This window comes from Lepisosteus platostomus, chromosome 26, assembly GCF_059453375.1.
Source record: "Lepisosteus platostomus isolate fLepPlt1 chromosome 26, fLepPlt1.hap1, whole genome shotgun sequence".
Lineage (NCBI taxonomy): Eukaryota > Metazoa > Chordata > Actinopteri > Semionotiformes > Lepisosteidae > Lepisosteus > Lepisosteus platostomus.
This window is the reverse complement of record NC_142636.1, coordinates 7,274,291-7,301,258: the sequence shown is the minus strand read 5'-3', so window position 1 is coordinate 7,301,258 and position 26,968 is coordinate 7,274,291. Positions and strand designations below refer to the sequence as shown.

The 26,968-nt window shown below is 47.9% G+C and overlaps 1 protein-coding gene across 2 annotated transcripts in view; it reads right to left on the bottom strand.

The window, feature by feature from the left end:
- The window catches only part of LOC148639887 (immunoglobulin superfamily DCC subclass member 3-like), a 42,778-nt gene extending 27,354 nt beyond the window's left edge, over positions 1–15,424 (bottom strand). For both annotated transcript variants that reach the window (XM_088621528.1, XM_088621529.1), the window contains exon 1: positions 14,867–15,424. In XM_088621528.1, the coding sequence (XP_088477654.1) occupies positions 14,867–14,912 (46 nt within the window). In that variant the 5' untranslated portion in view covers positions 14,913–15,424. The remainder of the gene's footprint in view (positions 1–14,866) is intronic.
- Positions 15,425–26,968: the final 11,544 nt, after the last annotated feature.

Here is a 26,968-nt window from a genome sequence, read left to right as displayed (position 1 = left end):
GCAAAGTACTCTAGCGTGTCAAAGTGGAAAAACAAAATATCCAGACATTTTACTAAATTCATAAAAAAACAGAAAAGAATTGAATGCATAAATATTCACCCCCTTGCTTTGCCACACCTGAATTACCTCTGAAGTAACCAACTCTCTTCTCCAAGTCACAGAATTACTTGACTGGAGTCCACCTGTGTGCAGTTTGCACAGAACGTGCTCATTAGTAATTTGTGAATTCATTTGAGGTTCTTAACAAGGCAGGGCATCAGCTTTAACAACAAGGCCAGGCAAGATGTTCCGCTCTCCAAGCACCCCTGGTTTGTTTTTCAGGTGTCCTTGCTATGTTATTGTTCACATTCAATTATGAATTTCTAAAGATGCCTTTAAAAAGTTTTGCGGGAATTCATTCGTCTTTTTTTCCTTCTTGATCGTTATTGATGCCGACCAGGCCCCTGAGGAATGCTTGCGTTCTGTGTCCGAAGATCTGCCTTACTGTGCTGGCTTTCAAATACCTATTCATTCCAAATATAAGCTTTACCCCAACGCCACAGGGACACCCCAGTCTACTGGAATATATTGAGGAAAACTGGGGTAGACCGAGACAGTATGATTAAAGAGATCAATGACAGATGAAACAATCAGAATATGAGTGGTTTTGTAGTAAAGATCTGGACAGATGCTTCACTACACTGGACCGTAGGAATACTATGATGTACTGTAGTAAAATGTTAGCATGGTATTCCTATGGTCCAGCATACTAATGCAAACACGTATGAGATTGTGGAGGGTTCATGCCTTGGCCAAAGTATCCTATTGACCAAAGCAGGCTTTCTTTCTCTGGTTCTGACATCATGCAGCTCTCTGACAGCAGTCGGACCCGGGCCTGGAGGATAAACAGGTCCATCGGATCCTCAGGGCAGGGCCGGGCGCAGTCAGCAGTTCTCAGCCCTCAGCAGGCCAGCTGATCCGACCCACCAGGCCTGTAGGCAAGCAGGGGGCTGGTCTGGTTCTTTTTTTTATAGAACGCTTTACGACCTCCACCACAAGGTGATGAAGAGGTGATGAAAGTTTATGGGGTAATAAAGTCCACAGTGAGGGTTTTTATTCCCACTTATAACTGGGATGAAGGCAAAGTGTGTGTGGGGGGCTGTGCTGTGGGGGGGGGCATAAAGGTAATTGATGATGCAATCATGGAATGGGCCACCAATTTCATCGATCACCCCGGGTTTTTAATTATTCCCCAGACTAACGAGCTAAGTCAAGGGAAAGACTCCATTTTGTACGCCGTCTCTAACGAGGCACCCTAGACCTTCACACCGCAAGGCCACTGGGACGGTTTCCACGTAATTAATGGCTTAACGAGCGACACTAATTAGATTAAGAAATGGGGTTCAAATAGGGCACAGGCCTTTTTCCCTTTTCAGAGGTCGGTAGTAGTCTAGGATATGGACAATCATTGTTTCTGCAATGATGCAGTGCAGAGCTGACAAACAGCACTGTTCTAATGCAAAGCACAGTGTAAGCACCAGAAAGCTGTATTAAATATGAAAACAAGTAGGAATGTAAACTTTGAATTCTTAACTAGCATTGATGTCATTCAATAAATGCTTATTATTTTTCACATTTTAAATACAAGATATATTTGTCTTCAGCAAGACTGGGCTCGGTATGAAGCAGAAATTATATCCCCAGGAGGTGATGAGCCTTCAACTGTCCAGTCATTTTCAGGAGTGCTGACTTGAAGTTCAAAATACAGCATGAACTACACCTGAACTCCTTGCATGATTTAAAAAAAAAATGAGCTCAGCATATTCATTCTGTTTTTTTTCTCTTTACACATCAGAACGGAAATAAGAAACACGCAATCAACACATTGACATATAAATATTTCATACGTTAAGGGTATAGATTATAAATCCCACATCTTCTTAACGGGTTCTGAACTAGAGGTCACAAGGGGAAAAAAGATGCATCCGAAAACAGGTAAACCTCTTTACACAGAGAGTTGTGGGAGTGTGGAACAGGCTATCCTGCCAAAACCTTGGCTTCCTTCCAGAAGCGAGATCCTTGGATCAATTAGCTCCTAACAGCCACACAGGCTTGACGGGCTGAATGGCGTTGTCTCCTCTGGAATCTTTCTGATGTTCTGAAATCACCCCAGATCACAGCTCCCTGTCTCCTCCATCCACCCCCACTCAGATTCCAGTCCCCTATAAACACCACAGTGCCACAAGTCTGACACCCGTTACCCAGAATGCCTGCTGTACATCGCGCCTCACAAGTTACCTCTGACTCTTCTCTTAGGAAGGGGGTGTCCATGTTTATCAGATTGGTTCTGGTCAGTAAAAAGCTGATTCTCCTGCTAAGAACTGAGGGGCTGATTTGCTCTTTCTTTCTTCCTAATATTCTTTAGAATGTTCTCTAACTACATCTGTTTAGATATGTTTGCTGTTAAGGAACATGATGTGCAGAACTCAATATTGATCATCGACCAAAACGTTTCAGGGAAAATGTTATTTTCCTGGGCAAGCTCATCTCACAAGAAACCGATTCCAAACGGCAAAATCTCAACAAATATCTTGGCACTATTCTTGATGACAAACTCATTTTTAAGGAAAACATGGACGCCGTATGTTAGAAGAGCCCACAGCGATTGGTCTTCCTATGAAAACTCTGCTCTTTTAATGTGCGTGCTACAACGTTGACTTTGTTCTAAAGAACTTTAATTGAATCCTAACATTCATTGCGGTAACCGGGTTTGATAAACTGAATACATTAATAAAAACAGACTGAGCAGGATTGTGAAGGTAGCCAGTAACACTGGTGTACAACAGCTCTCAGACATCTACATCAAGCAAATAGTGCACAAGACCAGTATAATCACTGACCATCACTTGCACAGTGACCTTCTTCCATCTGTATATCGATTTAGATTTTTCACATACAATAGAAATAAGTCATCTTTTATTCCAGTTATTAACCTGCTTCTTTTACTGTGTATTTTACTATATCAATTTATGTGTTTTTATTTTCTTCTTCCTCATCATACACAGATGTCTCTTATTTGCAAATGTTGAGTTGGTTCATATTGTGTTAATTGCCTGCAAAACATATTCTCCATCTGGGACAATAAAAAGACGTAAGTAAAGAAATCACAGTTTCACATTCCTCAGAAAGTAAACCGGGGATCACTGACTGGGGAAACTAATGTTCCACTTCTCTCCAGATGGTACGAAGTACACGAATCTGCTTCCCTGTGACTTCCGGAAGACGATCAGCAGCATGAGAAAAAGAGCTGATGACATGACATGAGAAGGTGATGAAGAGCAGACATCTTTTCACGAATTCGCCGTTTTCCATGACTGGCAGAGACACGACGTGTAACTATGAAATCACATCACATAACAAATCGAAACTGCAAAGCAGGGCTTTCAGAAGAATCCAGACAGTGATGCTGTAATTAAAAGTCAGGACATGATAAGGTCTCGATCAGCATCACGATAACAGCTCTCTGAGAGAGTAGGCCTTTAGGCCATTAAACTCAGGAAGAGCTCGACCTGCTTTATGAGGTTGTTGAAGACCCCCATGTGACGAGATGAAATAAATCAAACACTGGACACCGATATCTTCATTTTTAGGAGGGTGTGAGTGTGGAGAAGGAGGGGGTAACTAGGGTGACAACCCCACTGCAGGAGGGCTGGGGGAGAATGTGCACTTGACACACACTGATGGATGGCTCTTTTACAGCTTCTCCCTTTCCCTCCCGCTGCAGGAGATCTATGGCAGCCCCTCTCCCCCACCAGAGCGACACATGCCATTGAGCCCGACAGGGACACAGGAGTCGCACAATGCTGGTGGGTGGGGGGCAGGGGGCGGAGCCCTGGTGACTTCTATTTAATGAGAGAGATTGGGATTGGTGCAGGGGTGCAGGGGGGGGCGGGGTCTGGTGACTTCTGTTGAATCAGAGAGACTGGGATTGGAGCAGGGGGAGCAAGGGGGCGGGGCTTGGGTGACTTCTGTTCAATCAGAGAGATTGGGATTGGAGCAGGGGGCCGGGGGGGCGGGGTCGGGGTGACTTCTATTCACTCCGAGAGCAGGGTGGCGATTGGGCCAGACTCGAACAATAGTCCTGCCTTTACAATAGGCAGCAGTCGACCCCCCCGCTCCCTCACTTTCGCCCAACACCTTCCACTCAAGGCGCCATCTGCCCCCACCTCCCCCCATTTTTCAGATCCCCGTCCCTCCCTTCCTCTCTTTCGTCCCTTCACGGCCCATTCGCTCTCAGCTGCGGGGTGACTTTCCCATGCCACCCCATCACTCAAACCCCATCCCCTCCGACCGCCAGAGTCACTTTCATCACGCCCCCCCCCGCCTCTCTTTTCTTATTCCAATCAGCCCTTTGGGGGCCACTTGGTCGCCCGCAGACCCCGGGCTGCACTCAGAAGAAGGTCAGGTTCACTTTTTGACCTTCGAAAGTCCCGGCAATCCGCAATATACATAAGGACAAAAAGGACGGAGCCCCCCCAGCACGGAGAGGGGAAATCTTGGTCTTGAACTTGCATGATGAGATGTGAAATTGAGATGTTTCAACCTTCCAGCTGCTACGCCTGCTCCCTACTCCCCGAACCTCCCTACAGCCCCCTAAACACCTTAAACCCCAAGCCCAACCTCCATTAACACCCCCCCCCAGCCGAAACAATTGGAAAGCTAACAGATACAGGCTGGCTCTCAGCCAACAGATGTTTGATTCTTCTGGGATATCCTCTATCACGACCCATCACACAGATTGCTCATCTCACTGCGATCAGAGATTCGTGCCAATAATAATTAGAAAAAAGAAGCAACATTCTGGATATGATAATAGTCATAATAATTGCTTACACTTCTATAGCGCTTTTCTGGACACTCCCCTCAAAGTGCTTTACAGGTCATGGGGATCCCCTCCACCACCACCAATGTGCAGCCCCACCTGGATGATGTGCCAGTCCGCTCCCCACACACCAGCTCTCAGTGGGGAGGAGAGCAGAGTGATGAAGCCAGTTCACCTACATAGCACTTTCTTCACACACCTGAGCATGGCTCCACCACCAAAACATTGTGTCTCCTTTCTGTCTGCTTTTCCACACAGAATGAACTTCCACCTGATCCTCTGCAGCTCTGCTCCCCACATTAAGCCACAAGAACACAAGACAGATCACTGAGGAGAGGGGCCGTGTTGTTGGTATGAGTTATTAGGTCGGTAAGGGTCTCATCCAGATGTTTCTTAAAAGCAACCAGGATATTGGCTTCAACAACACAGCTGTGTAGCTTCTTCCAAACTCCCACAACCCATTTGAGCATAGGAGGCACGTCCTTGCACAAAGAGTTGTGGGAGTGTGGAGCAAGATACCATGTTGTTGAAGTCAAAGACCCTGGCTTTTTTATAACAACAGCTGGATGAGATCCTGGGTTCAATTAACTATGAACTACTGGACCATATGGGGAGAAAGGTTAGAAAGGAGAGGGCCATGCGTGTTTTCGTATATTCTTATGTAAAAGCATTTTTTTTTGTGAATAGACTAACTACCGCTGACAAAGTCAGACAGATCCACAACGGGTTTTTCTTGCTTTAGTTTCTGTGGCACAGACAGGGGACATCTGAAATATGGACAGACTGCTTCCAGCAGAAAGCATTGACACAGCACTGGGGCACAAAGTCCTCACCTGGATTATCCCACAAACTGCCCGCAAAAATCCATCTTGAGAGGCTCTAAGACACAGTCTCCCAAGGGTGGTAGTTTCACAGAGTGAACTCTGAGCCAGAAACTAAGAACGGGGCTTCTTTTCGTAGGTATCTGCATTTTTCGGCAAACTTGTTTAAGAAATGCAGTTGGGCTTAAAAAATGTCAGAACTTTGTGCTTTGTGACATGCAGCCTTCACAAAGTCGGTAACATTCTGGCTGAATTATATCATGAATGACTGAAACAATGGAGTTATCAACTGCAGTAGCATCTCTTGTCTATTGCCATGACATAATCAGAAATCCTATTAATGCAGCCAGTGGCTTCTGCTAAGCTTTCCAATTCAATTCAGCACCGATATATAGACCCATCCATCTCCTCTTTCTGTGCCTCTACATGGTAATAAAGTTTTATTAAGGCCAAACAGACTTCAGAACCCGCAGCCCCGTGATTGAGTGCTCAAGTTTAGAGGCTGAATTCAGCCCCCCATCTGTGGGGTGTCCCGAACAGCAGGCAGGATCCGCCCCAGCCCCCCCACCTTCGTGACCTCAGCCACTGCGGGGTCATGGGAGAGTTGCCAGAATTGGTGGGGGCAGTGGACAGCTTGAGCTCGGCCACTAAAAGACCCCCACCCCCCTCCTCCACCTTGTCTATTGTCCCGGTGCCCGTGAACTTCAGAGCCTATTGTGGCCGCAGCTCTAAGCCGCTGGAAAAGCAGGCGCTGGGTATCGCGATCAGGCAAACATCGGCAAATCCTTCACTGATTGCTTTGCGCTGTGCCTGTGTGCGTCCAGAGTTTTAAATTTAAACGTCCCGTCTCATTTCAGTCCTCGCTCATCAGTGGGGCATTAAAAAACACGGGGGAGGGGTCGAATCTTCTTCAGCCTAATTAATGTATTGCGCTTGGAATCGTGTGAGAGTATTAATGTGGCAATGCGGAGCTTTTTAAGTGCGTGATTGGACTCATGAGGTGTGAGATTTCCGTTGTGTCTTGCACCCCTTCAGCAATTTCACTTCGAGTGCCGTACGTGGCTTATTTATCTAAATACGTACGGGTACACGATGGAGGTAGAAGCGAAGTCGCTGAATACCCCCGAATGAGGGATTTTTAAAACGCCTCAAGCTCTTGGGAAGATAATACAGTTGTGATTCCCTGTTACTTTCAAGCACCAAGTGCTTGAGGTTGTGGAGAAGGGATAAACCTGTCCCCTTAAGACTTCCTCCCTGGTGGAGAGCTGTTCAGCACGGAAGGAGACAGTTTTGGGATCCTGAACCCCGATCCGAGAAGCCCTGATACAGGCATCGCCAACCAGCTCCCTACCGCTGCCCGAATCTGAAAAAGCAGATTGAAGCCACCAGAGAGAGAGAGAGAGCGAGCGAGAGAAATGGAAAAAAAAAATGTCTTTGAAAGTTTCTCTGTTTCTTTCCCCTGAAATATATTCCAGCCCCCTTTTGTGCGGGATTACAAATGCATGCGCGCCTGGAGAATTCCTCCCTTTTCTCTCTCTCCCGCCATTATCTCCCATTAAAGCGGTTGGATACGGCGCTTCGACAAAGGCTGAATGCAGCGCATGCGGGGCGGTCGGCGGGGAAGTGGGGAGCGGGCTCAGATCGCGGGACAGCGTGAAGCCCCGAGTCGGGGGGCTGCCTCTTTTGTCTCGCTAATGGGAGTTAAACTCCCTCCCTTCCCGGCCGACGGCGACTACTTCAAGACTTGGAGAGCAAACAGCGCCTAATAACCGCGCCGGGCATTGTTTAAAGATTGATCGTCATTATCTGGCGTCGACCAAGTTCAAAGCCGGGTAAACAGGGAGCGCTTCCGATATGGAAGTAAACACTTAACAGGGGGCTGTCTTCGGGGGTGTGGGGGTGATTAAGCGGGGCGATTTATTGCCGTTGTTTGTTAGGTGGGGCAAAACGCCCCTCAAGTAATTAAGCAACCCCCCAAAAACACTAAACCGCACCGTATGAAATCACTCGACTTCCTCCCGCGCTGTGCGAACCTGCTTTTTTTCAACTCCTCTGTCAAGGACTCCTCACTGGGTCAGCTCCGCAAAAGTTTTAATCACTTAGAGCCACATCCCCCTTCCCAGCCGCCAATGACTAAAAACAAACCATCATTAAAACGGCAATTTTGTCATATGGTAAGGTAATGGTCCTGAGGCGTTCATCGTTATTTTTTGCCAGCAATACATACGGATACCTGGAGAAGCCCTTATCAAAACAGGCTCTAGGTTTCCGCAGGAACTGTGACATTTTTACAGAAAGCTTTGTGAAATTGTCAGAATAGGGAGGGGGGTACATATGTCTTTAAATTGCTGCCACCGTTATAGTGGAATCAGCTCTCAGACAGAATTGTCATTATCTTCTGACGGTGGGAATGGTGGAATTATTCACCAACAACGTGCACTCGAAAAAAGTCCGAGGTATGGCGTCACACTTTTTGGCGACACTGAACGGGCTTCACTCTTCGGGGAATTGGTAGTGAATGGCAAAGCAGTGTTTTGTCCAGCTGTGACTGGGTGATGGCAGGCAATATCAGCTGGGCTCTAGAACTTCACTCTGACAAGAGTGGTGCTGGATCTGGCCGCACGCAACCTCTGTGAGAAAGAGCAGCTTAGAAGAACCACGCAGCAGATGATCACACAACCCAGTCTAACAGAGCTGGTGGCCATCAGTAAACCTCCACTGCCACCAGCAGGATCTCAGCCTCCAGAAAAACTCTGTTAGGAGGTGATTAAGGGATAAGATATAGTTTTTCAGATACTGTATCCCCTGTGTTTCTGCCTATCCAGAAATCAAGCCCAGCCCAACAGATTCTCATATGCAAGTCGAGGGATCATCAAAACAGGTTGTGCTCATTACTGGATTCTAGTGAAGGCTAAGGGAATTGCTATCATTAAAAGAACGTAGGTATGTCTTAAGACAGGGAGGAAAGGAACTGTCAAGAAGTACATGATCACGTGCTTTTTTGACTCATTTATTTCACGTAAAAAGTCTCTCTGCTTGGGGTCACAGTACTACAGCAGAAACCGACTGCACTCGATATTCAGTACAGACTACATGAAACGTCACACTTCACAGTGTGTGCAATATTCAGTACAGACTTGTGCTCTTCCAGTGTGCCGTGCGTGTGCCGTGCGTGCTGTTGCAGTGTGTGCAGTGTGTGTAGTGTGTGCTGCTGCAGTGTGTGCTACTGTAGTGTGTGCTGTTGCAGTGTGTGCAGTGTATGTAGTGTGTGCTGTTGCACAGTGTGCAATGTGTGTAGTGTGTGCTGTTGCACAGTGTGATATTGTAGTGTGTGCTGTTGCACAGTGTGCAGTGTGTGTAGTGTGTGCTGTTGCAGAGTGTGCAATGTGTGTAGTGTGTGCAGTGTGTGTAGTGTGTGCTGTTGCACAGTGTGCAATGTGTGTAGTGTGTGCAGTGTGTGTAGTGTGTGCTGTTGCAGAGTGTGCTGTTGTAGTGTGTGCAGTGTGTGTAGTGTGTGCAGCTGCAGTGTGTGCAGTGTGTGCAGTGTGTGCAGCGTGTGTAGTGTGTGCTGTTGCAGTGTGTGTTACTGTAGTGTGTGCTGTTGCAGTGTGTGCTACTGTAGTGTGTGCTGTTGCAGAGTGTGCAGTGTGTGTAGTGTGTGCTGTTGCAGAGTGTGCTGTTGTAGTGTGTGCAGTGTGTGCAGTGTGTGCAGCGTGTGTAGTGTGTGCTGTTGCAGTGTGTGTTACTATAGTGTGTGCTGTTGCAGTGTGTGCTACTGTAGTGTGTGCTGTTGCAGAGTGTGCAGTGTGTGTAGTGTGTGCTGTTGCAGAGTGTGCTGTTGTAGTGTGTGCTGTTGTAGTGTGTGCTCTTGCGGTCTCTGCTGCACGTGTAGTGTGTTTTGTAGTGTGTGCTGTGTGTTCTCATATGTTGTCTGCTTTGATTGCTTTTCGATAGCTTACATACTGTACCCAACCCTCCTGTCACTGCCCTCCATCACACACACCCAACAACAGCTTTATAAAAGTCCAAGAACACATGTCAAATTAAGGATATTATTGTGGCAACAAGCTTGGTGACTTACAAACCAACAGGTCAGACTGAGAAACAAACTTGCAGGTTTATAGACGCCTGCAATGTCTACAAAATCCTTGCCCGAACATTTTTACAGACAACAATATACATGCTGAATCAAAACACTTTTGTTTCACTTTTGTTATTGTGCACTGTATCCCCTCAGACCCACAGCACTAACAGCTGACACAGGCATCAAATGGAGGACTGATGCAGCTCATATTGAACACTGTTCTCCACCCCAACACGCTGGCATAAACCCACAAACAGCTCACTGTGATGACACTCAGCAAAGGCTCAACCAGATCCTGGCAGGGCTTGACTAATGGTAAGACTCAGTTCTGGAGAATCCTGATCTCAGGTGCCTTATGACATGGACCAGAGTCCAACCTGGCCCTATATCCGGACCCTGGGACCACTTGGAACAGAACCTGCCCCCAGTTAAACCTGTCAGGAGCCTGCTCACTCCTGCTGCTGCAGCACACAACTGCGTTTGCTTTGGGTATTTCTAAACAGCTTCATTATCACAAAAGAGATAGGCTGCAACAGGACACTGGGCCTGACAGGTTTCCAGGAGCCCATCCAGCTGGGGTAATTCTGACTCACAAATGTTAATCTCGTTTACCGGTTTAGTGTACAGAGCCACCAGGGTCAGCACTCTCTGGTACAAGCCTGGGAAGGCCTTTTTCAAAAAGAGAGCTGTTCCTACATTCATGCACATAACTCCTATCTTTCATAGCAGCTCCTGCTGGCTCTTAGAACGTACTGTTCATTTAGTTCATTTCACTGGTCAGATTATAGCTAGGCTGGGCTGATGAGCTCTAACGAGGGGGCAAACGGTGGTCTCTAGCTGCTTTCTTTGATGTAATTAGACCATACAGCTTTCTCCAGTGTTCTGATGTGGTCACAGCTCATCAATATTCTTATTCCCATCATGCATAGCGACTTGTGATTTCTCTGAAAACACCCTAAACCTGGAAATCGTTGCTCAAACCATATATATACACACGCACAGGGAATAGAGATGCTGCTTGAGAGACAGTGCACCAGGTTGATTTCATGCCTGCTTTGGATTAAGCTCCCTCCTCCTCCTCCTCCTCCTCCTCCTCCTCACTTGCCACCACCCTGTTTCTGAGGAATGTCCGTGTGGATCAAAGTGCCCCAGATCTGGCCCAGTGATAGAGGGTGGGGGAGTGAGGTATGGCCTTGGGCAGCTGCAGGGGGATCAATGTCCCCCCCTCTTTAATAAGACCTCAATCAGGGAGCCCCCACAGAAGCAGCCCACTCTCATGGAAATGAAGGTGGGGAGGATGTGAGCACTGGAGCAGAGGAGCTCCCGCCCCCGCCAGGCCCGGTGGGGATACACGCTTTAATCGCCCCTGTGTCCAGCTCCACACTCCAGAACGTCGCACAAACCTCGCTGCGCCGCTGTTTTCTCCCACTTGCGGTGGGGGTGGGGTTACACGTTACCAGAGACACCCCAGCTGGGGCCGCGTCCGTCTACAAACTCGCCCCGGACCGCGCTGTGAGGGTGTTTCGACGGAAAACCCAGAGCACTGCATCACGAGTGAAAACCGAACCTTCAACCCCCTTCGGTCCGTTAACATTTCAGCTCGACCCCCCTAGGTGTTGCTATCCGCGCGGTTTAAACCGGGTACCCTGCGACTGATCGACTGAGAGAGGCGGCTGGAGACCCCGGGCTCTGCGGCTCTCGCTGGCGACGCGCACTGTGAGAGTCCGGGGACAGTTACCTTTCCCTGAAGACGCGTTTTTCCCCTCTCTCCTCTCTCGCTAAAGCTGAGACGACCCTTCAATCATGCAACTTTGCGTGAGGATACTCAACGCACAACAGCTACCCTCCACCCAGAGCCACACTTTCCCCTGCGCGCTCCCTGCTCTGGGGAGCCGGAGCGGCTGACGGGAACGCGCAGCGATCGCCTTCCTGCACTCGTACCTGAGATCACGGTTCCCTTTAGCCCCTGAGAGTTCACACAATTATTCACCGTAAATCTTCATCGCCATCTCCGTCATCTTTTCGCCAGATCTCTAAATCACCATCCATTTCAGACATAAGTATGCCTGCGGACCAATTGAACGTTGTGACTAGCAACAGCAGCACCAACACCGGTAGAATGAGCAGTAGATGTTCACGTTCAAGAGCATAACACACAATTATACTAAATCAGTTAATGATCAGGGTATACTGCTTGTAACCGCGTTACAGTGCACACAGCCTAACAGAAGTACTAGCACAATACAAAACAAAACAGCTCTCGTCCGACCCTGCGCCACAAAACATAGTTAAATCATGACTAAATTCTAGACCACATTCCAAAATAAAGCGAAAAGGAAAAGATCTTTAAAAGCGATCAATACCCCCACACAACACGCCTACTCGAAACCGCCCTGATGAGACAGGTTTCGTAATCAACTTACTTTTATAGTTGTGTAAAATACGTTCTAGTCATTAGAGGGGAAAAAAGCAGCATTAAATACTAAACGCAAAATTGTTCCCCTGAAGTCTACAAAGCTTCAAGATTAGAGCCTCGACGGGATTAGTCAATTGATTCTAAAACTGAAGTAAACTTCCTGAAAACTAGTTTATTCGGAAGGCGGAAAGTAGAGAGTCCTGTACTTTCTTGCAATCCACCCCCCCCTTCCCCCCCACGGAGTCTGTCAGGAGGAAGACACCAGCTGCGAAACGTTTCCGAAGTAAAACTTTGCTTAAAACGTGTTGGCGAGCGTTCAAGTTCTGTGAAAAGCGCGCCACGCTCAGTTTACCTCAACACGGTCGTACATAATTACCTCCCACAATGTCGCGTTTGTCGCCTTGCCTGGCCTAATCACCTAATTAATTAGCCCCTATTAACGACCCTCCCTCACCACCTCTTTCCCCACCGCAGGGGAGGCAAAATATGCACCAGCACTCTCGTCTGCGTTAATTACCCCGGCTTTGATAGCGAGCGCTCCTGGAGAGCAACGGAGAAGCACTGAAATTGATTCAAATACGCGCAGCTCGGTCAAGATTGCGTCTGAGACAGTCCGCGGATCTCAAGTTCTGCCTGGCACATTCAGACTGCTGTGTTTTGGGTTTTTCTTTTACGCATACTACTTTACCTTCAGTTCGTGTCGTTTTTGGACACGCAAAGAGATTCGGCTGCATTCGCTCAAAGTATTAGTTGACGAAGCGGATAGGCAGGTTGAAGTAAGAAAATAACCAACGAAAATCGCTTAACTGGGAAGATAAGCAATGAGGGGGAGAGCTGACGGGCGAACCGGCGCAAATCGGCCCTTAAAAGTTTTTTAAACAACTTTTGGCTAGGGTAGTGATAGCTCACGCCGACAAGCGTCCTGTGCATTCACACCGATATTACGCACGTTGCATTGCAGAGTACAAACGGGATTTTGCAGCCCTCACTGAAGCTGGAACCCGACGGAAGGACCGTGGGACAGGTTGTTTCAGCGAGCTGCTGAGGTTTACCATAGTAAACTCGTTACACAGAGGCCGAGTTTCCTTGCCGTGGTCTGAGGCATTTAACGTGCGGTTAACACCGCATTGCTCTTCGTAATAAAGAGAAGAAGCTGTTTAGACCGAGAATATCTAGAGATTCACAGGACGAAGTCTAGTTCGCAAAGTGAATCGGCTCGCTCAGTGTTTTAAGTCACAGAACGCCTGTTAACAGAAAGCACCTTCGCAAATTCGCTTTTTTTTAGCGATTTCCCCTTTCAATCGGAAAAGAAGCAACTTTAACGTGACAGACCACCAAACCAGCTAACCATTAAGCTTCAGCAAGCGATCACATGAAGTTCATACGAGGAGAAGAAGCTGGTCTGGTCTTCCAAAGCGCTTTGAAATCGAAGCATTTCACGCGTATAATTTAAGAGAGGGGATTCTGTGGTTAATTACGACAGAAAGAAATTCGATTACAAAAACTAAGCGACTTGTCAGAATTGACCGAAAATATGCAGTTAACCTGTGTAAAGAATACTGATCTGGTATTCGACTCCTCAGCGTGCGTAAACAGCGAAACGGTTTCTGCTCAAATTGGGACAGTTTACGGATAGGCTCTCCTCAAAGAACAGAAAGGAACTACAAAAGATAGGCACCTTATGAATCATCAGGTTTGGGGTAGACATTTCGGCTAATAGACCTTTTCTCAGACTACACGTCAGTGTCCAAGCTAAAATCAACCAAACTGAAAAGCAGGGGATCTCTGTTCATACATTTCCGAATTTCTACACTTATCTACGCGTCTCACGCGTTTTAATTCCGCAGGCTAACGAAAATCAATATCCATCTACAGTAATCTAATTTTCCCTCCGTACAAAATCGAACAGGTATTGGGCTGTTTTTAAGATCCTCGTAAAAGATAATAGGGTATCCAAAATTGCGTTCGTAAATATCCCGTAAAAGTTGATGTCTCATGTTAGGAGACTGCATTTTTTTTTCCATCCAGCGTATTTCTAGGGGGGTCAGGGAAACACGATTATTAAGGCGTAGTGAAAGCGTTGCTTAACCGCGTCAGCTCTCGGTCCCGGCAGGACCGGACAGATGGGGCCTGAGCTCGTAGCAGGACCGTGGGGTTCCGTGTGCCCGAACCTTGGGCCTTACAGAACAACAGCCGGTAGCTTCACAGATACGCGCATCAGCAACTCAAGAGTCAACGCAAAAAAAAAGTTCATATTGCAGCTGGTCTGATTAGAACTGGGCTTAAAGTATAATTAGCCAGCGTCAGTCCGCCTGGCGCATGGAGTTATTAGAACGCAAGAGAAAACATTTTTTTATTTTAGACAGCTTTACAACTGCAAATACGACTTGTGAGTTCATGTTCATCAATGATCTGTCTCATATCTGTCAACGCCTTTTCAAATCGTTACGAAACCAGTATTGTTTTATACGCACACCGTTTTAAGTTTAAATAGCTTTATTATCATTATTATCACGGGAGACAAACGACTGAGTGACGTCGGTCACTGATTACACAGCCCCCTGTCCGGGAGATGGGCAACGGTGTTCCATGGGAACAATAGGTCACTGCTCGTCCCGGGCCCGCAGAACGTGTCATTCAGGTGATCGCAACGACGAAAAGGGGAAAAAAAACAGCTCACTTACTTGAAAAGACAACTGCCACCAAAACAGCGGCCAACATCCGTGTCATTTTGTTTTAAAGCCAAGCCGTTTCCAGCTCGGGAGGATGAAGAAAAACAAAATAGGTGTCAAAACTTCTCGTTGGGTTGAATCCCCTTTCACTCTTTACAAAAAAAAACAACCTTTTTTTAAAAGAAAATAAAGTATACTTGGGAAATTAAATCCTCAACTTTTTTAAAAAAAAATCTTCCCCTAGCTCAAAAACCTCCCGGAAAATTTTAAAACGAGCATATCTTCCTCTTCGGGTTTCGGATAAATCCGTCATGCAGGGCTTGTCGGGGAAGGGACTGCTGGCCTCGTCCGGAGGTCTGGCCGTGTACTCGCAGATCTGCGCCGGCCTCCCTCTGTGCTCTTTCCCGGGGACAGCGGAGATGAGTGATGCGGGGTATTGTTGTCTCCGCCGACACTCCCGGTCAATGAATGGACATTGATACAGCAGCTTTTCGGACTTCCCCCGGCAGGTTGGTGACTAGCGGGCCAATGGCAGGGCGGAGGGGCAGGAGGGGCCGGCCGAGATCACCCCCCCCCCCCCTGCGAAACCAGATTGAGAGTCATTTGAATACAAGCGGCCGGCTGCTGTCCGCAACCCCGTTTCTGTCGGGGAATATCGCCGAAAAATAAAAAAAAACACCGAGCGGACGAGACGGCAAGGGAAGATCTCTACACGTGTACACACACACACACACACGAATGTATGGAAATACCGCCGCAATCAATTGACTTTATATGAGATTGGAAGTTCTGATCACACGAATTGATCGTGAAACACGTCTCATTGAACTTGACGCCAAGAGTCCATTAGTGGTTATTAATGGCGATCTAACCCCCCAGGTTAAGAAAGCGCATCTCCTTCATGTAAATTATCATGTTGATCTTTTTTTTCAGTCATAATTCTGGTCACATTTACTTTATGTCGTATTGTTAATGGGTCTGAGAGCTGGGAGTCAATAGTGTCTTCACCAGCTTTGCCCACATGAAGCGCTTTTAGAGTTACTCTACAGAAGCTACTTTCCAATTCCTGACTTTCTTGAAACATTCGTGTTCCTTTCTAAAAAGAACCCAGTCGCGGCCTATGAGACATTTTCAGATGGTGCTGGACCTGCAATACAACCCCCCCCCCCAAACAAAACTCGGGTTGTTCTAAGCAGAGATGACAACAAGTCGCCATTTGCAAGGATAAACTCTGTTCCAGGTCATAACGCGCGCTCTGTAAGTGAAGTGCGCGGGTCCCCGCGGTGTCCTCGCTGTGCTGGAACTTTTAACCTCGATTCACAAAGAAGATTAATGAATGGCGATGTTTTAATGCGATGTACCTGGTACATAGCGGTATTCTCTCTGTGACCTGTGGTTTGAAGGCCCAAGAAGAGGAGGGCGCTCCGCGGCAGACTGGTTCTGCCTCGGAAACAGGAACTCCTCCCGTCTCTCTCTCTCAGGTGTTGCTGCTTCACGCTGTGACAGCTGGAGGGTTACACATGCCAGCAAAAAAATGCTGACTTTTGCAATAAACAAAACACTTCTCACAGTCTCTTCTCTTGGGTTTTAGAGTCTCGCCCAAGAACAGCGCCCCCTACAGCTCGGTGTCCCCAGCCACCAAGACAGGGCTGTGTGAAAATACTTGTCTAGAGAGAAGAGCACCACCTACTGGTCACCTGACACCCCTAACAGCAGAAACCGGGTTTCCCTTACAGGTGTCCCAGTCCAGTTCTGATCAGTTTCAGTCTTGCCTAGCCCCAGAGACCCGGTAGTCTCAGTCTACAAGGCAGTGACACTTCTGTTGATAATGTTTATACTGTCAGAAATCACTGCAGGTAATGAAAGTTTTTTTGGGTTCTGCTCGCTAGCTCTCCCTGCAAGACACATTTTCGAAATGAGAGCCCTTCCAACTTAAGGCAGAGATGAACAACAGGCCTGCCCCCCTCACCCCCTAAGTCAATTAACCCTGCATGTCTTTGAACTGTGGGAGCAAACCAGAGGAGCCCCACATGAACACAGGTAGAACATGCAAACTCCACACAGACAGCACGCCAGGTTCAGAACTGAATCCAGGGCTCAGTACTACACCACTGTGCCATCACTGCCTGTCTTCATCTTCAGTGATATTTGTATAAGAGCCTGTGGTACAAAAAAACAGATCAAACTGCATGTGCTGATGACACCTGCCCAGCTCCCTGTGAGACAGTGTGAGACAACACTGCCTGTTCCCTAGGGTACTAGCCAGTTACCCTAATTCCATTATCTCAGCCTAGTGGAGGGACAGAAGTAAGATGTTAAGCAGCACGTTGATCCAATCAAATCACTTAATTGATTTTAAGATTTCAGCTAATTGCTTTGCAAAAAAAATCACTGGAATTGGCTCCAATAACATGGTCGGGAAGCTCGCTCCAGACACCCACCACTCTACGAGTACAGTCGGGCCTCCTGTTCTCAGTCCGACACAAACCTCCCTCTTGATCCGCGTCTCCTGGACCCTTGTCTCACTGTTGATTGTGAGGCAGTGACCCAGGTGGACGTCGGACTAGATGGACTTCCAGGATTGTTAGTAGTTCCATCATCTCCTCCTTGTGGTTTCCTCTCCATATTCCTCTTAAATAAGGCGTGAGATTAAATGTTTTTAGGTAATGATTACAACTCTTATTGCTCATTAACACCAGATTCACGGGTGAAAACTCAATCAAAATAAATCCAGCACATTTCAAAGTGCCAAAGTTTAGCTGATATAATTTAACAGGCAGACGTCTTGCATTCTGCTTAAACCACTGTATATTCAAATTTGAGTTTTACACCAGCTTGAAATACGCTTTCGACTTGCATGCGTACTGTATACATCCAAGTGTTGCTCCAAATGTATTCTATTAATTATAATTAGTTCTATTCGAATGATATTTTTTGGTACTTGAAAGTACTCCTGCTGTCCGCTGGATCTCTGGGTGCGTGTTTGTACACAGGCTGCCATTTCCAAGACGCACAGCGACTCAGTGGAGCAGCTCAGCGCGACAGCTACCAATTAACAGCATTAACATACCCAGTCGGGGTTCATCCCGGCTCAATAGAGAAAGCCTTCGAGAACCGCAGGCCGCCGGCTTTTTATTAGGAAGCTCTCAAGCTCACCACAAAAGCCGGGCAAATAAACCTAATTAGGCGTTCACTTGTCGTGCAGGACTGTACAGGCGTTTCATTGTGTATCGACCTCACCAAACTGGGAAACGGGCACTTGTTACAGCCGAGGTTTAAAATCCGAACTGATGGTATGTGGGCTGAAGAGCGTCGACAGCTCCCGCTCACGGCCTCTTTATCCGCCGTCTGCTATCTTGTTCGAAAACCTATTAACTTTCAAACTGCTCCGCATCCGCGGGGTCAGCAGCCCGGGCTGGAGCCGCCGGTGCGCGAATTCTTTCAGCCCCGGGAGGTTTTCGGAGCGGATCCTCGACATCTCAGAATCCCGTTGACTACAGAGGAGCAACGCCGCCTACCTAATTAATTAGTTAATAGTTCAAGTAGGGAGCTGCCTTAGCATGCGTAGACTGCAAAGGAACAGGTAACGGGTTTATTCCAGGCTGACAAGAGGAGAAAGGAAACACAACGTTTCGGCCGTGGAGCCTGCTTCTTCTTTTCTTTTCAGCAGGGAATAAACCCGTTTCCTGTTCCCTGTTAGTTAACAGTTCATTGGTCCAAGGATCTGAAACAGCCGTTTCTTGAAGTAAGCCACGATAGTGGCCACCGCATCATGGCTGGGCGGCTTGTTCCACACTCCCACCACCTTTTGAGTAAAGAAGTGCATCTGGTTCTCTTTATTTAAGTGCCCTGGCCTCTGGTTTGTGTGTTCAGAGTCCATTCTGAAGAACCCCCCTTGAGGATTTTGAATAATTTTCAAACAGGGCTCCCTCACTGCTCAAGACTGAAAAGGTTCAGGTTTTGCTTTCTGTCAGTGCAGGGCATTCTGTTCAGCCCGGAAATATATCCGGTTACTCTTCTCTCGATGGATTCTAGAGCAATTCTATTACAATTCTACACAACATTCTCACTTAAGTTCTGCTATCAAATTCTTGATTTAAACTCCACGCTTTTAAATATTCCTGCTCTATTGTTTCCTTACATTGTCTGAAAGATATACATGACATGTCTACATGAACATCTTTTTTCATAAGGAGTTTGAAGAGTTCTCCTTCTTGTGACAGAGATGAAGTTCCTCAGATTTCTGATAGTACCTGCAGGTGGTTAAAAGCAGAAATCTAGTGGTAGTGTGATTTATAAGGATTCCCTTTGCCTTCCAAGATTTCAGCAAGACGTCAAGAAACCCTGTCTTCTATGTTGGAATATTCTCAAAATGCACTGTACGTGTCACACACCTAAATCATCTTTATGTGGCTGTCCCTGTCCAGGTCTTTTCTACCCTATAGAGAGATGCTACCCCCTCTTGTTCTATTCTGACAGCTCAGGAGCTCTTGTTCTCACCCAATGGCTCAGATGATCTTGTTCTGTCCTGATGGTTCAGGTCTCTTGTTCTGTCCTGATGGCTCAGGTCTCTTGTTCTCTCCCGATGGTTCGGATGCTCTTGTTCTGTCCCGATGGCTCAGGTCTCTTGTTCTGTCCCTATGTCTCACATGCTCTTGTTCTGTCCCTATGTCTCAGGACTCTTGTTCTGTCCCGATTGCTCATGTCTCTTGTTCTCTCCCGATGGTTCAGGTGCTCTTGTTCTGTCCCGATGGCTCAGGTCTCTTGTTCTCTCCCGATGGTTCAGGTGCTCTTGTTCTGTCCCGATGGCTCATGTCTCTTGTTCTCTCCCGATGGTTCAGGTGCTCTTGTTCTGTCCCGATGGCTCAGGTCTCTTGTTCTCTCCCGATGGTTCAGGTGCTCTTGTTCTGTCCCGATGGCTCATGTTCTCTCCCAATGGTTCAGGTGCTCTTGTTCTCTCCTGATGGCTCAGGTCTCTTGTTCTCTCCTGATGGCTCAGGTCTCTTGTTCTGTCCTGATGGCTCAGGACTCTTGTTCTGTCCTGGTAGCACCGGAGCTCTTGTTCTTGTTCACCACACCCCTTCTTACACACACTCTTTACTCCCTGGGTTTAATTGTATCCTATTGCCCCATTAAAATCCCTGTCCTTACCTGCTGTTCTCCTCAGCCCTCAACCCCCACCTCTCTCCATCCCCTCATCGCCCTGTCTTTCCTCCCTTCCAGCTCCTCTTGTGCTGTGAGCTCCTGACCCACTTTGAGATGGTGTGGCGGATCGTTGTGCACTCCCTGCTCTTCTTCCTGTTACCATTATGCAGTCTTTGCTAGTCAGCTTGGATGAAAGCCTCATTTAGCTAGCTGGGCATCAACACTCCACTATACTTTGTTTGGAATTATTCTAGCTGGATTTCCGTGAGGGTGACGCAGTGGGGAGCATTGCTGCCTCACAGCACTGGGGCCCTGGGATCAATTCCTCGGGTTCTGTCTGTGTGGAGTTTGCATGTTCTCCACATGTTTGTGTGGGTTTCCTCCAGGTGCTCTGGTTTCCTCCCGCAGTCCAAAGAGAAGTTGGTGGGTTAACCGTCTTCTGGGTAAAATGGCCCTGGTGTGAGTGTGTGTGTTTGTGTCTGTGTCTGTTTTCCCTGTGATCGACTGGCATCTATCACACACTGGCATGTGCCCTTCCTTGCAGCCATTGCTTCCCAGGATAGACTCCGGCTCCACTGGGACCCTGTATTGGATTAAGTGGTTAGAAAACATCCGGAAGGATTTCCTGGGAGGGTTGACTCTTCAGGATAGCAGTGTGCACTGCAGCCTCGTGGGCATCAGTCTGGATGGAGTCTGCATGGTCTGCCTGCGTTTGTGTGGGTTTTCACTGGCTCGTCCAGTTTCCTCTAACCGCCCAAAGACAAGCCGGCTGAGTTTGACCGGTTCTTTTAAACGAATTGAGGTGGACTGGTGTCCAGCCCTGTTGCTGTAGGATACCACAGCTGGCTCCATCGTGCCAAGACCCTCACCAGGATAACCAGCTCTCTGTTAAGGGTGGATTGAGGTTCCTTGTAAGTGTCACTTCTGATTCTGTCATCATACTCAAAAGACACCCTCCTTCCACTGCAGAGGGAAGCGTTTGGGTTGGACTTAGCGTAGCGACCCCTGTATCACCAGTTACTGAGCGTGCTGGAGCTGCCATGGTAGCCAACAGTACAGAACACCCAGCGGGTTCTGGGTGGATCTTGGGTTGGACAGCAAAGAATGTCAAACCACACGCAACCAGAATGACTGCTCTGGCCATCATCGAGATGAGGGGACGTGTTGAGTTGACATTTCGGGACAGAAGTCATTTTTTTGATCGACACAGATTCTGTGCTGCCGTCGGCTGATGTGGAGAGGCCTCTGAATTCAGTTGTTTACACGATCCAGGACTGGAATTATGGCCAAAGCTCGGTGTTTGTGTAGCTTAAAAGGTTACATGCTGTAGCTATCAGTATTTTGCTGCTGTTTGCTTGATATGAACAAATTCATGTATTTTTTTTTTCCTGAGCACAAGAAAATACAATCTCCAATCCAAACCCCAGACAGACACCACTAACCTGTCTCACGCCCTCCAAGTTTCTACCTGAAACCCTAAAATAACAGAGTTTCCAAGCAAGAAGGCTGCTATGGTGTCAACAACAACACCCCAAGTCTCCACCACCCCCCCTCAATGGCAGCATGGTTCCCAGCTGCCCAGAGCTGACGAATAACATCAGTAACATCTGTCATACGCACAAGTGCAATGAAATGCTTACGTGCTCAAAATACAAAGACCAAGGAATCACCAAAAACATAAACACAGAACACCAACAACAAGTTAAATAACATACAACTTAAAAAAGACATCAGTGTGAGCCAGTGGTGGGGGTTGAGCTCAGTAATCTGACAGTTTGTGGGAAGAAATTGTCTCTGAATCTTGAAGTTCGTGTCTTTATGTTCCTATGATGCTTACCAGAGGGAAAGGGGGGAGAAAAATAAAAAACCAGGGTGACTGGTGTCCTTAGCGATACTTCCAGCCTTCCTGAGACAGCGAGTTGTGAAAATGTCCACAACAGAGGGGAGCTGTACCCCAGTGATGGACTGGGCTGACCTGATCACCCCCTGTAACGCCTTCCAGTCAGAGGAGCTACTGCCAAACCACACTGTGATCCCACACGCGAGCCACTCTCAATAGCGCACCTGACAAATGTCATAAGGACAGTTCAAGATTTCTATGTTAAACTAGTATTACATGGCCTTGTAAGACTGCACTGGTACTGTAATGCTGGTTGTAGTGTTCCTGTTTGTTCTTATTGTTTTTTTGTTAATGTATCTATGTTTGAAAATAATTATCAATGTTGGTCACAAATAACATGGCCAGGCAGATTGTTCTATACACCCACAGCCCTTTGCATGAAGGACTGCCTCCTGTTTTTGGTTTAAAATTAACTAAGAAAAAGGCTTCTGGCTATTATTCTAATTGTGCATGAATGGGTGTTGGTTGGTGGGCACATATTAGCTAAAGAGAATTTGAAATCAATTTAGAAATGTTTGTAAATGTAATGGACACACAAGTCCACCAGAGGACACAGTTCTAAAGCTTCAGATCACGAATGAGTTTATCCAGTTACGTCATTTTTGTACACTATACCTAAAACCTAAAAAAAAATGTTATTAAGAAGCAGCACTTATTCGGTCAGGATTGTGCTTGTGAACAATCAGGTCAGAGACTAACCTTTCTAGTGCTGAAGCTACAAAAGGATGTCCCATCCACTTTCAATCAAGAAAGTTTTCAGCATTTCCTTTCCTGGTGGCACAGTGGGCATTGCTGCCTTGCAGTGCTGGGCCCCGGGTTCAAATCTAGACCAGTTTCCTCTGGGTGCTCTGGTTTCCTCCCACAGTCCAGAGACATGCTGGTGGGTTCATTGGTTTCTGGGAAAACTGGCCCTGGTGTGAGTGGTGTGTTTGTGTGCCCTGTGATGGACTGGCGTCCCGTCCAGGGTGTACCCTGCCTGTGGATAGGCTCCAGCTGCCCCATGATCCTGAACTGGAAGAAGTGATGTCTGGAAATGTCTGGAAGACAGGATTAGTGTTGTTCAAAAGACAAAAGACCTGCGTCTTGGCTTTTAATAATAACACTTACATAGCGCTTTTCTGGACACTCCACTCAAAGTACTTTACAGGTCATGGGGATCCCCTCCACCCCCACCAGTGTGTATCCCCCACCTGGATGATGTGCCAGTCTGCTCCCCACACACCAGCTCTCAGTGGGGAGGAGAGCAGAGTGATGGAGCCAGTTCAGAGATGGGGATTATTACGAGGCCATAACTGGTAAAGGACAGGGGGAAATTTGGCCAGGACACCGGGGTAACACCCCTACTCTTTCTGGGAAACACCCTGGGATTTTTAATTACCACAGAGACATCTCATCCGAAGGACTGTGCCTTTTTACAGTATAGTGTCCCCGTCACTATACTGGGGCATTAGGACCCACACAGACCGCAGGGTGAGCGCCCCCTGCTGGCCCCACTAACACCTCTTCCAGCAGCAGCCTCAGCTTTCCCAGGACTCTCCCCTCCAGGTACTGACCAGGCTCACACCTGCTGAGCTCCAGTGGGGCTGCCAGCTGGGAGCTGCAGGATGATATCGCCGCTGGCATGCCTACACCAGACGATCCACAGCTCCGGAATGCATGGTGGTCCTCCTTCCCCCTGGTGCCAGTTCAGGAGTCGTGGCAAAATGAATCATCGCTTTGGATACACCAGACTGGGGGGGGGGATACCATTATTGGCAAATCCAAACTTCAACGTGAAAAAAGAAGGAAGGTGAACTTCTGTACCTGAGCAATTCATGATGCTGAGCCTGCCCATTTCTTTCATTTTCTGGGTTTCTATTCTGTAGCTTGACTGTAATACAAGCAACCAGCCTGGATACTGGTAATTGGGTGGATCAATTGGTAATTCATAGTTGTACAGGGTGATTCCCAAAGATAAAATAAAAGCAAAAGGGTTACAATCTGGGTTATGAGGGGGGGGAGTGCTGGCTGTTTAAAAAAAAAAATGCGGTCTCCTCCTCACAGTCAGGCGAAACAGAGAGAGATCAGCACTGTTAGCACACACCCAGCTCCGGCCTCTCAGGGTACTCGTGGTGTGGACTTGCTTCAGCCCCTTTGAGGAGAAAGGGGAAAAAAAGGACATTTCCATCTAGTTTATATTCGAGAGGGCTTGCCCGTGGGCTGCGTAATGGAGCTGTTTATTATACCTTTAAACTCAAACGGGCCGTCTTTCTTCCTGGCCCATCTCACAGCTATATTAAGTGCCCTTGGCTGGCCACTGCCAGGCAGGCCCCGGCCTCTTATCCTATTAGGCGGATAATGGCCTTGCGGTAACCCATAGCGACGATCAGAGCGGCCTAATCCGGGCCCGTATTCACCCCCACGCACGCCTTTCATGGTGTCATTTTCACAAGCTGTTGACTCTATTATCTCCCCGAGCGAGAGAGAGGCGGCGCACAACCCCACCCTGTGCCCCCTCCGAGCTCTGTGAACGGCGTTTTTAATTAGCGCTTTTCTTAAACTCAATCCCCTCCTCTCTCTCTCGCACACAGCAGTCGACTGCGCGGGAGACGTGAGCCGGGACCCTCTCCAAAGCGCCCTCCGCCTTGGGCGTTATTTAACACGGATCTGCTAATTGTGCCTCCGCGCTCGCAGCGGAACCCAGGCTGTTTAATTTATTCATCCTTATACATCCACACGCAGAGGAGTGGTGGGGGTCGGGCTTGCTTGGCGACGGAGGAGCTGTTTCACTGGGCTCTGGGGACTGGGGAGGGAATTAACGAGCACGGAGAGGACCTTTAATTAAGAGGGACGGTGTTTACGAACAGCCTCGGCGATAATGGACATCGGTTTGAACACGGGTTTTTAAAAACGGGGGGATCTTGTCTGTCCCACCCAGGAGACCCGCCTTCCTCTCTCTGAACCAGTCAGGTGAATTTCATCGCAGCCTCACAATTCTTCAGCTGACTGGTTCAGAGAAAAAAAACAGCTCCCTTACAAGCAAGATTTTTTAAAAAAAAAAACGTTGCTGAATTTGCCCATTTTTTTGCCTAAGAAGTGTTCAGACTGTGCTTTCCCTGCTAAAGAAGTCAGAACAAAAAACAATAGTCTTTTTAAGCATCTTTTTCCCTCACATCACATCTGTGGAGATGCTGTGGAGGAGCCAGAGCCTATCCCAGCAAGCAGTAGGTGCAAGGTGGGGTACACCCTGGATGGGGAGGGGGCAGTCTATCGCAGGGCACACAGACGCACACGCACACCAGGGCCGAATTGTTATGTAAGGAGTCCAGATTCCCAGAGGGGCCCCATGTGAACACAGGGAGAGCACACACATTCCATGCAGACAGCACACCAGGAGCTGCGCCCAGTACTGGGCCTCCACGCCATCCTGAGACTACCTCCTCGTGCGTAAAATGAAACAACACAAGGCCTGGCAGATAACACAGCTGCTTCACACCGCCGGGGTCCTGGATTCAAGCCCGGCCTCGGGCAGCCGTCTGTGTGGAGTTTGCATGTTCTTGTCAAGTGTGGATAGGTTTTCCGCTGGCTTCACCTGTTCACTACGCCGTGTGGTCCCTTCAGGACTAGCAGCACAGGAATGCTCGTGCCCTGTGCTCTCAGAACAGGCTCCAGCTAGCTGCCACCCTCACCCGGATAAGTAGCTTCCTCATAATGAATCACTGGAAAGACCACACCTGGGCCAGAAGTCTGGGTGCAATGAATACACCTGCTAGAAAACACTTCTGGTACTTCACTACACTGATTTAATAATGATGAACTAAATGTCCCCAATTTACACTTAAATAGCGTTTTTAGCTGAATGTTTCTGGGTAAGTGCTATAAATATCATTAGCCTTTTCATCTCTCACTGATCTACAGCTTACATGATCGGGGTAAATATTCAATTTGCCTCTTCACTCATTTCACTTTCACTGTCCATACCTGCCACCTGACTGACCCAAATGACAACAGGAAGCAGCTTGGCCTGTTTAGAGAGGAGGTATGTGGCTTCGATCTGGAGAGAGTGGCGTGCTGGGTGCAATTCTGGTCAATGCTTTGTAGAAAGGATGTTACTGCTCGGGAGTGAGACCAGAGATGCCTTCTGGGGCTTAAGGGAATGTTCTTCACGGACAAGCTGAAGGAACTGAAGCTTTTATGTCACCACATGGGGACCTGATACATGTACAGTAGCCAAAATTAGGCAGTGCGGTGGCCCTGTGGCTAAGGATCTGCTCCTGTGGCTGGAAGGTTGCTGGTTCAAATCCCGCGGGCGGCTGAGGAATCCAACTCCGTTGGGCCCCTGAGCAAGGCCCTTAACAACAGCTGCTCCAGGGATGCTGTAAAAATGTCTGACCCTGCACTCTGACCCCCAGCTTCTCTCCCTGTTTGTGTGTCTCATGGAGAGCAGGCTGGGGTATGTGAAAAGACAAATTCCTAATGCAAGAAATTGTATAGGGCCAATAAAGTGATCTGATCTTAAATCCCCAAAGGCCCTGACAGAGTGAACCCAGCGGGAACAAACAGCAAAACACTAATCAGAGGACACACTGGAAAACTATATGAAAGTCCACTTTACACTGAGAGCCACAGGCACCTCTTTACACAAAGGGCTGCAGGGGTGTGGAACAAGCTTCCCAGCCATGGTGTTAAAGCTCATACCTTTTTATCACACAACCTTAGACTAACTGCGGGACCCCTGTGTGTGTCATAGCCCTGGGTTACATGCTTACCCAGTACAAAGAGACACCGCTTCAGACCATGAGCTCGGAACAAAGGACTGGGGCTTCAGTTTGTCAATGACACACCTTTCAATATGGGACCCAATCGTGTGTATACAGGTTTTTCAAGTGTCCCCAAACCTAGTCTTAAGTGGCCACTGCATCCACAGATTTTCACCCCTGCTGGGTTCCAAATAACCTAAGTTCATTAGTGGCTTTATTGTACCAGTGGCTTTATCGCACCCCACTCTTCAACTGCGACTGCACACAGCACCCCCTCCAGGATCAGGCCTGAGGGTCTCCTCCTTTCAAGAAACTCGGTCGCCACAAACC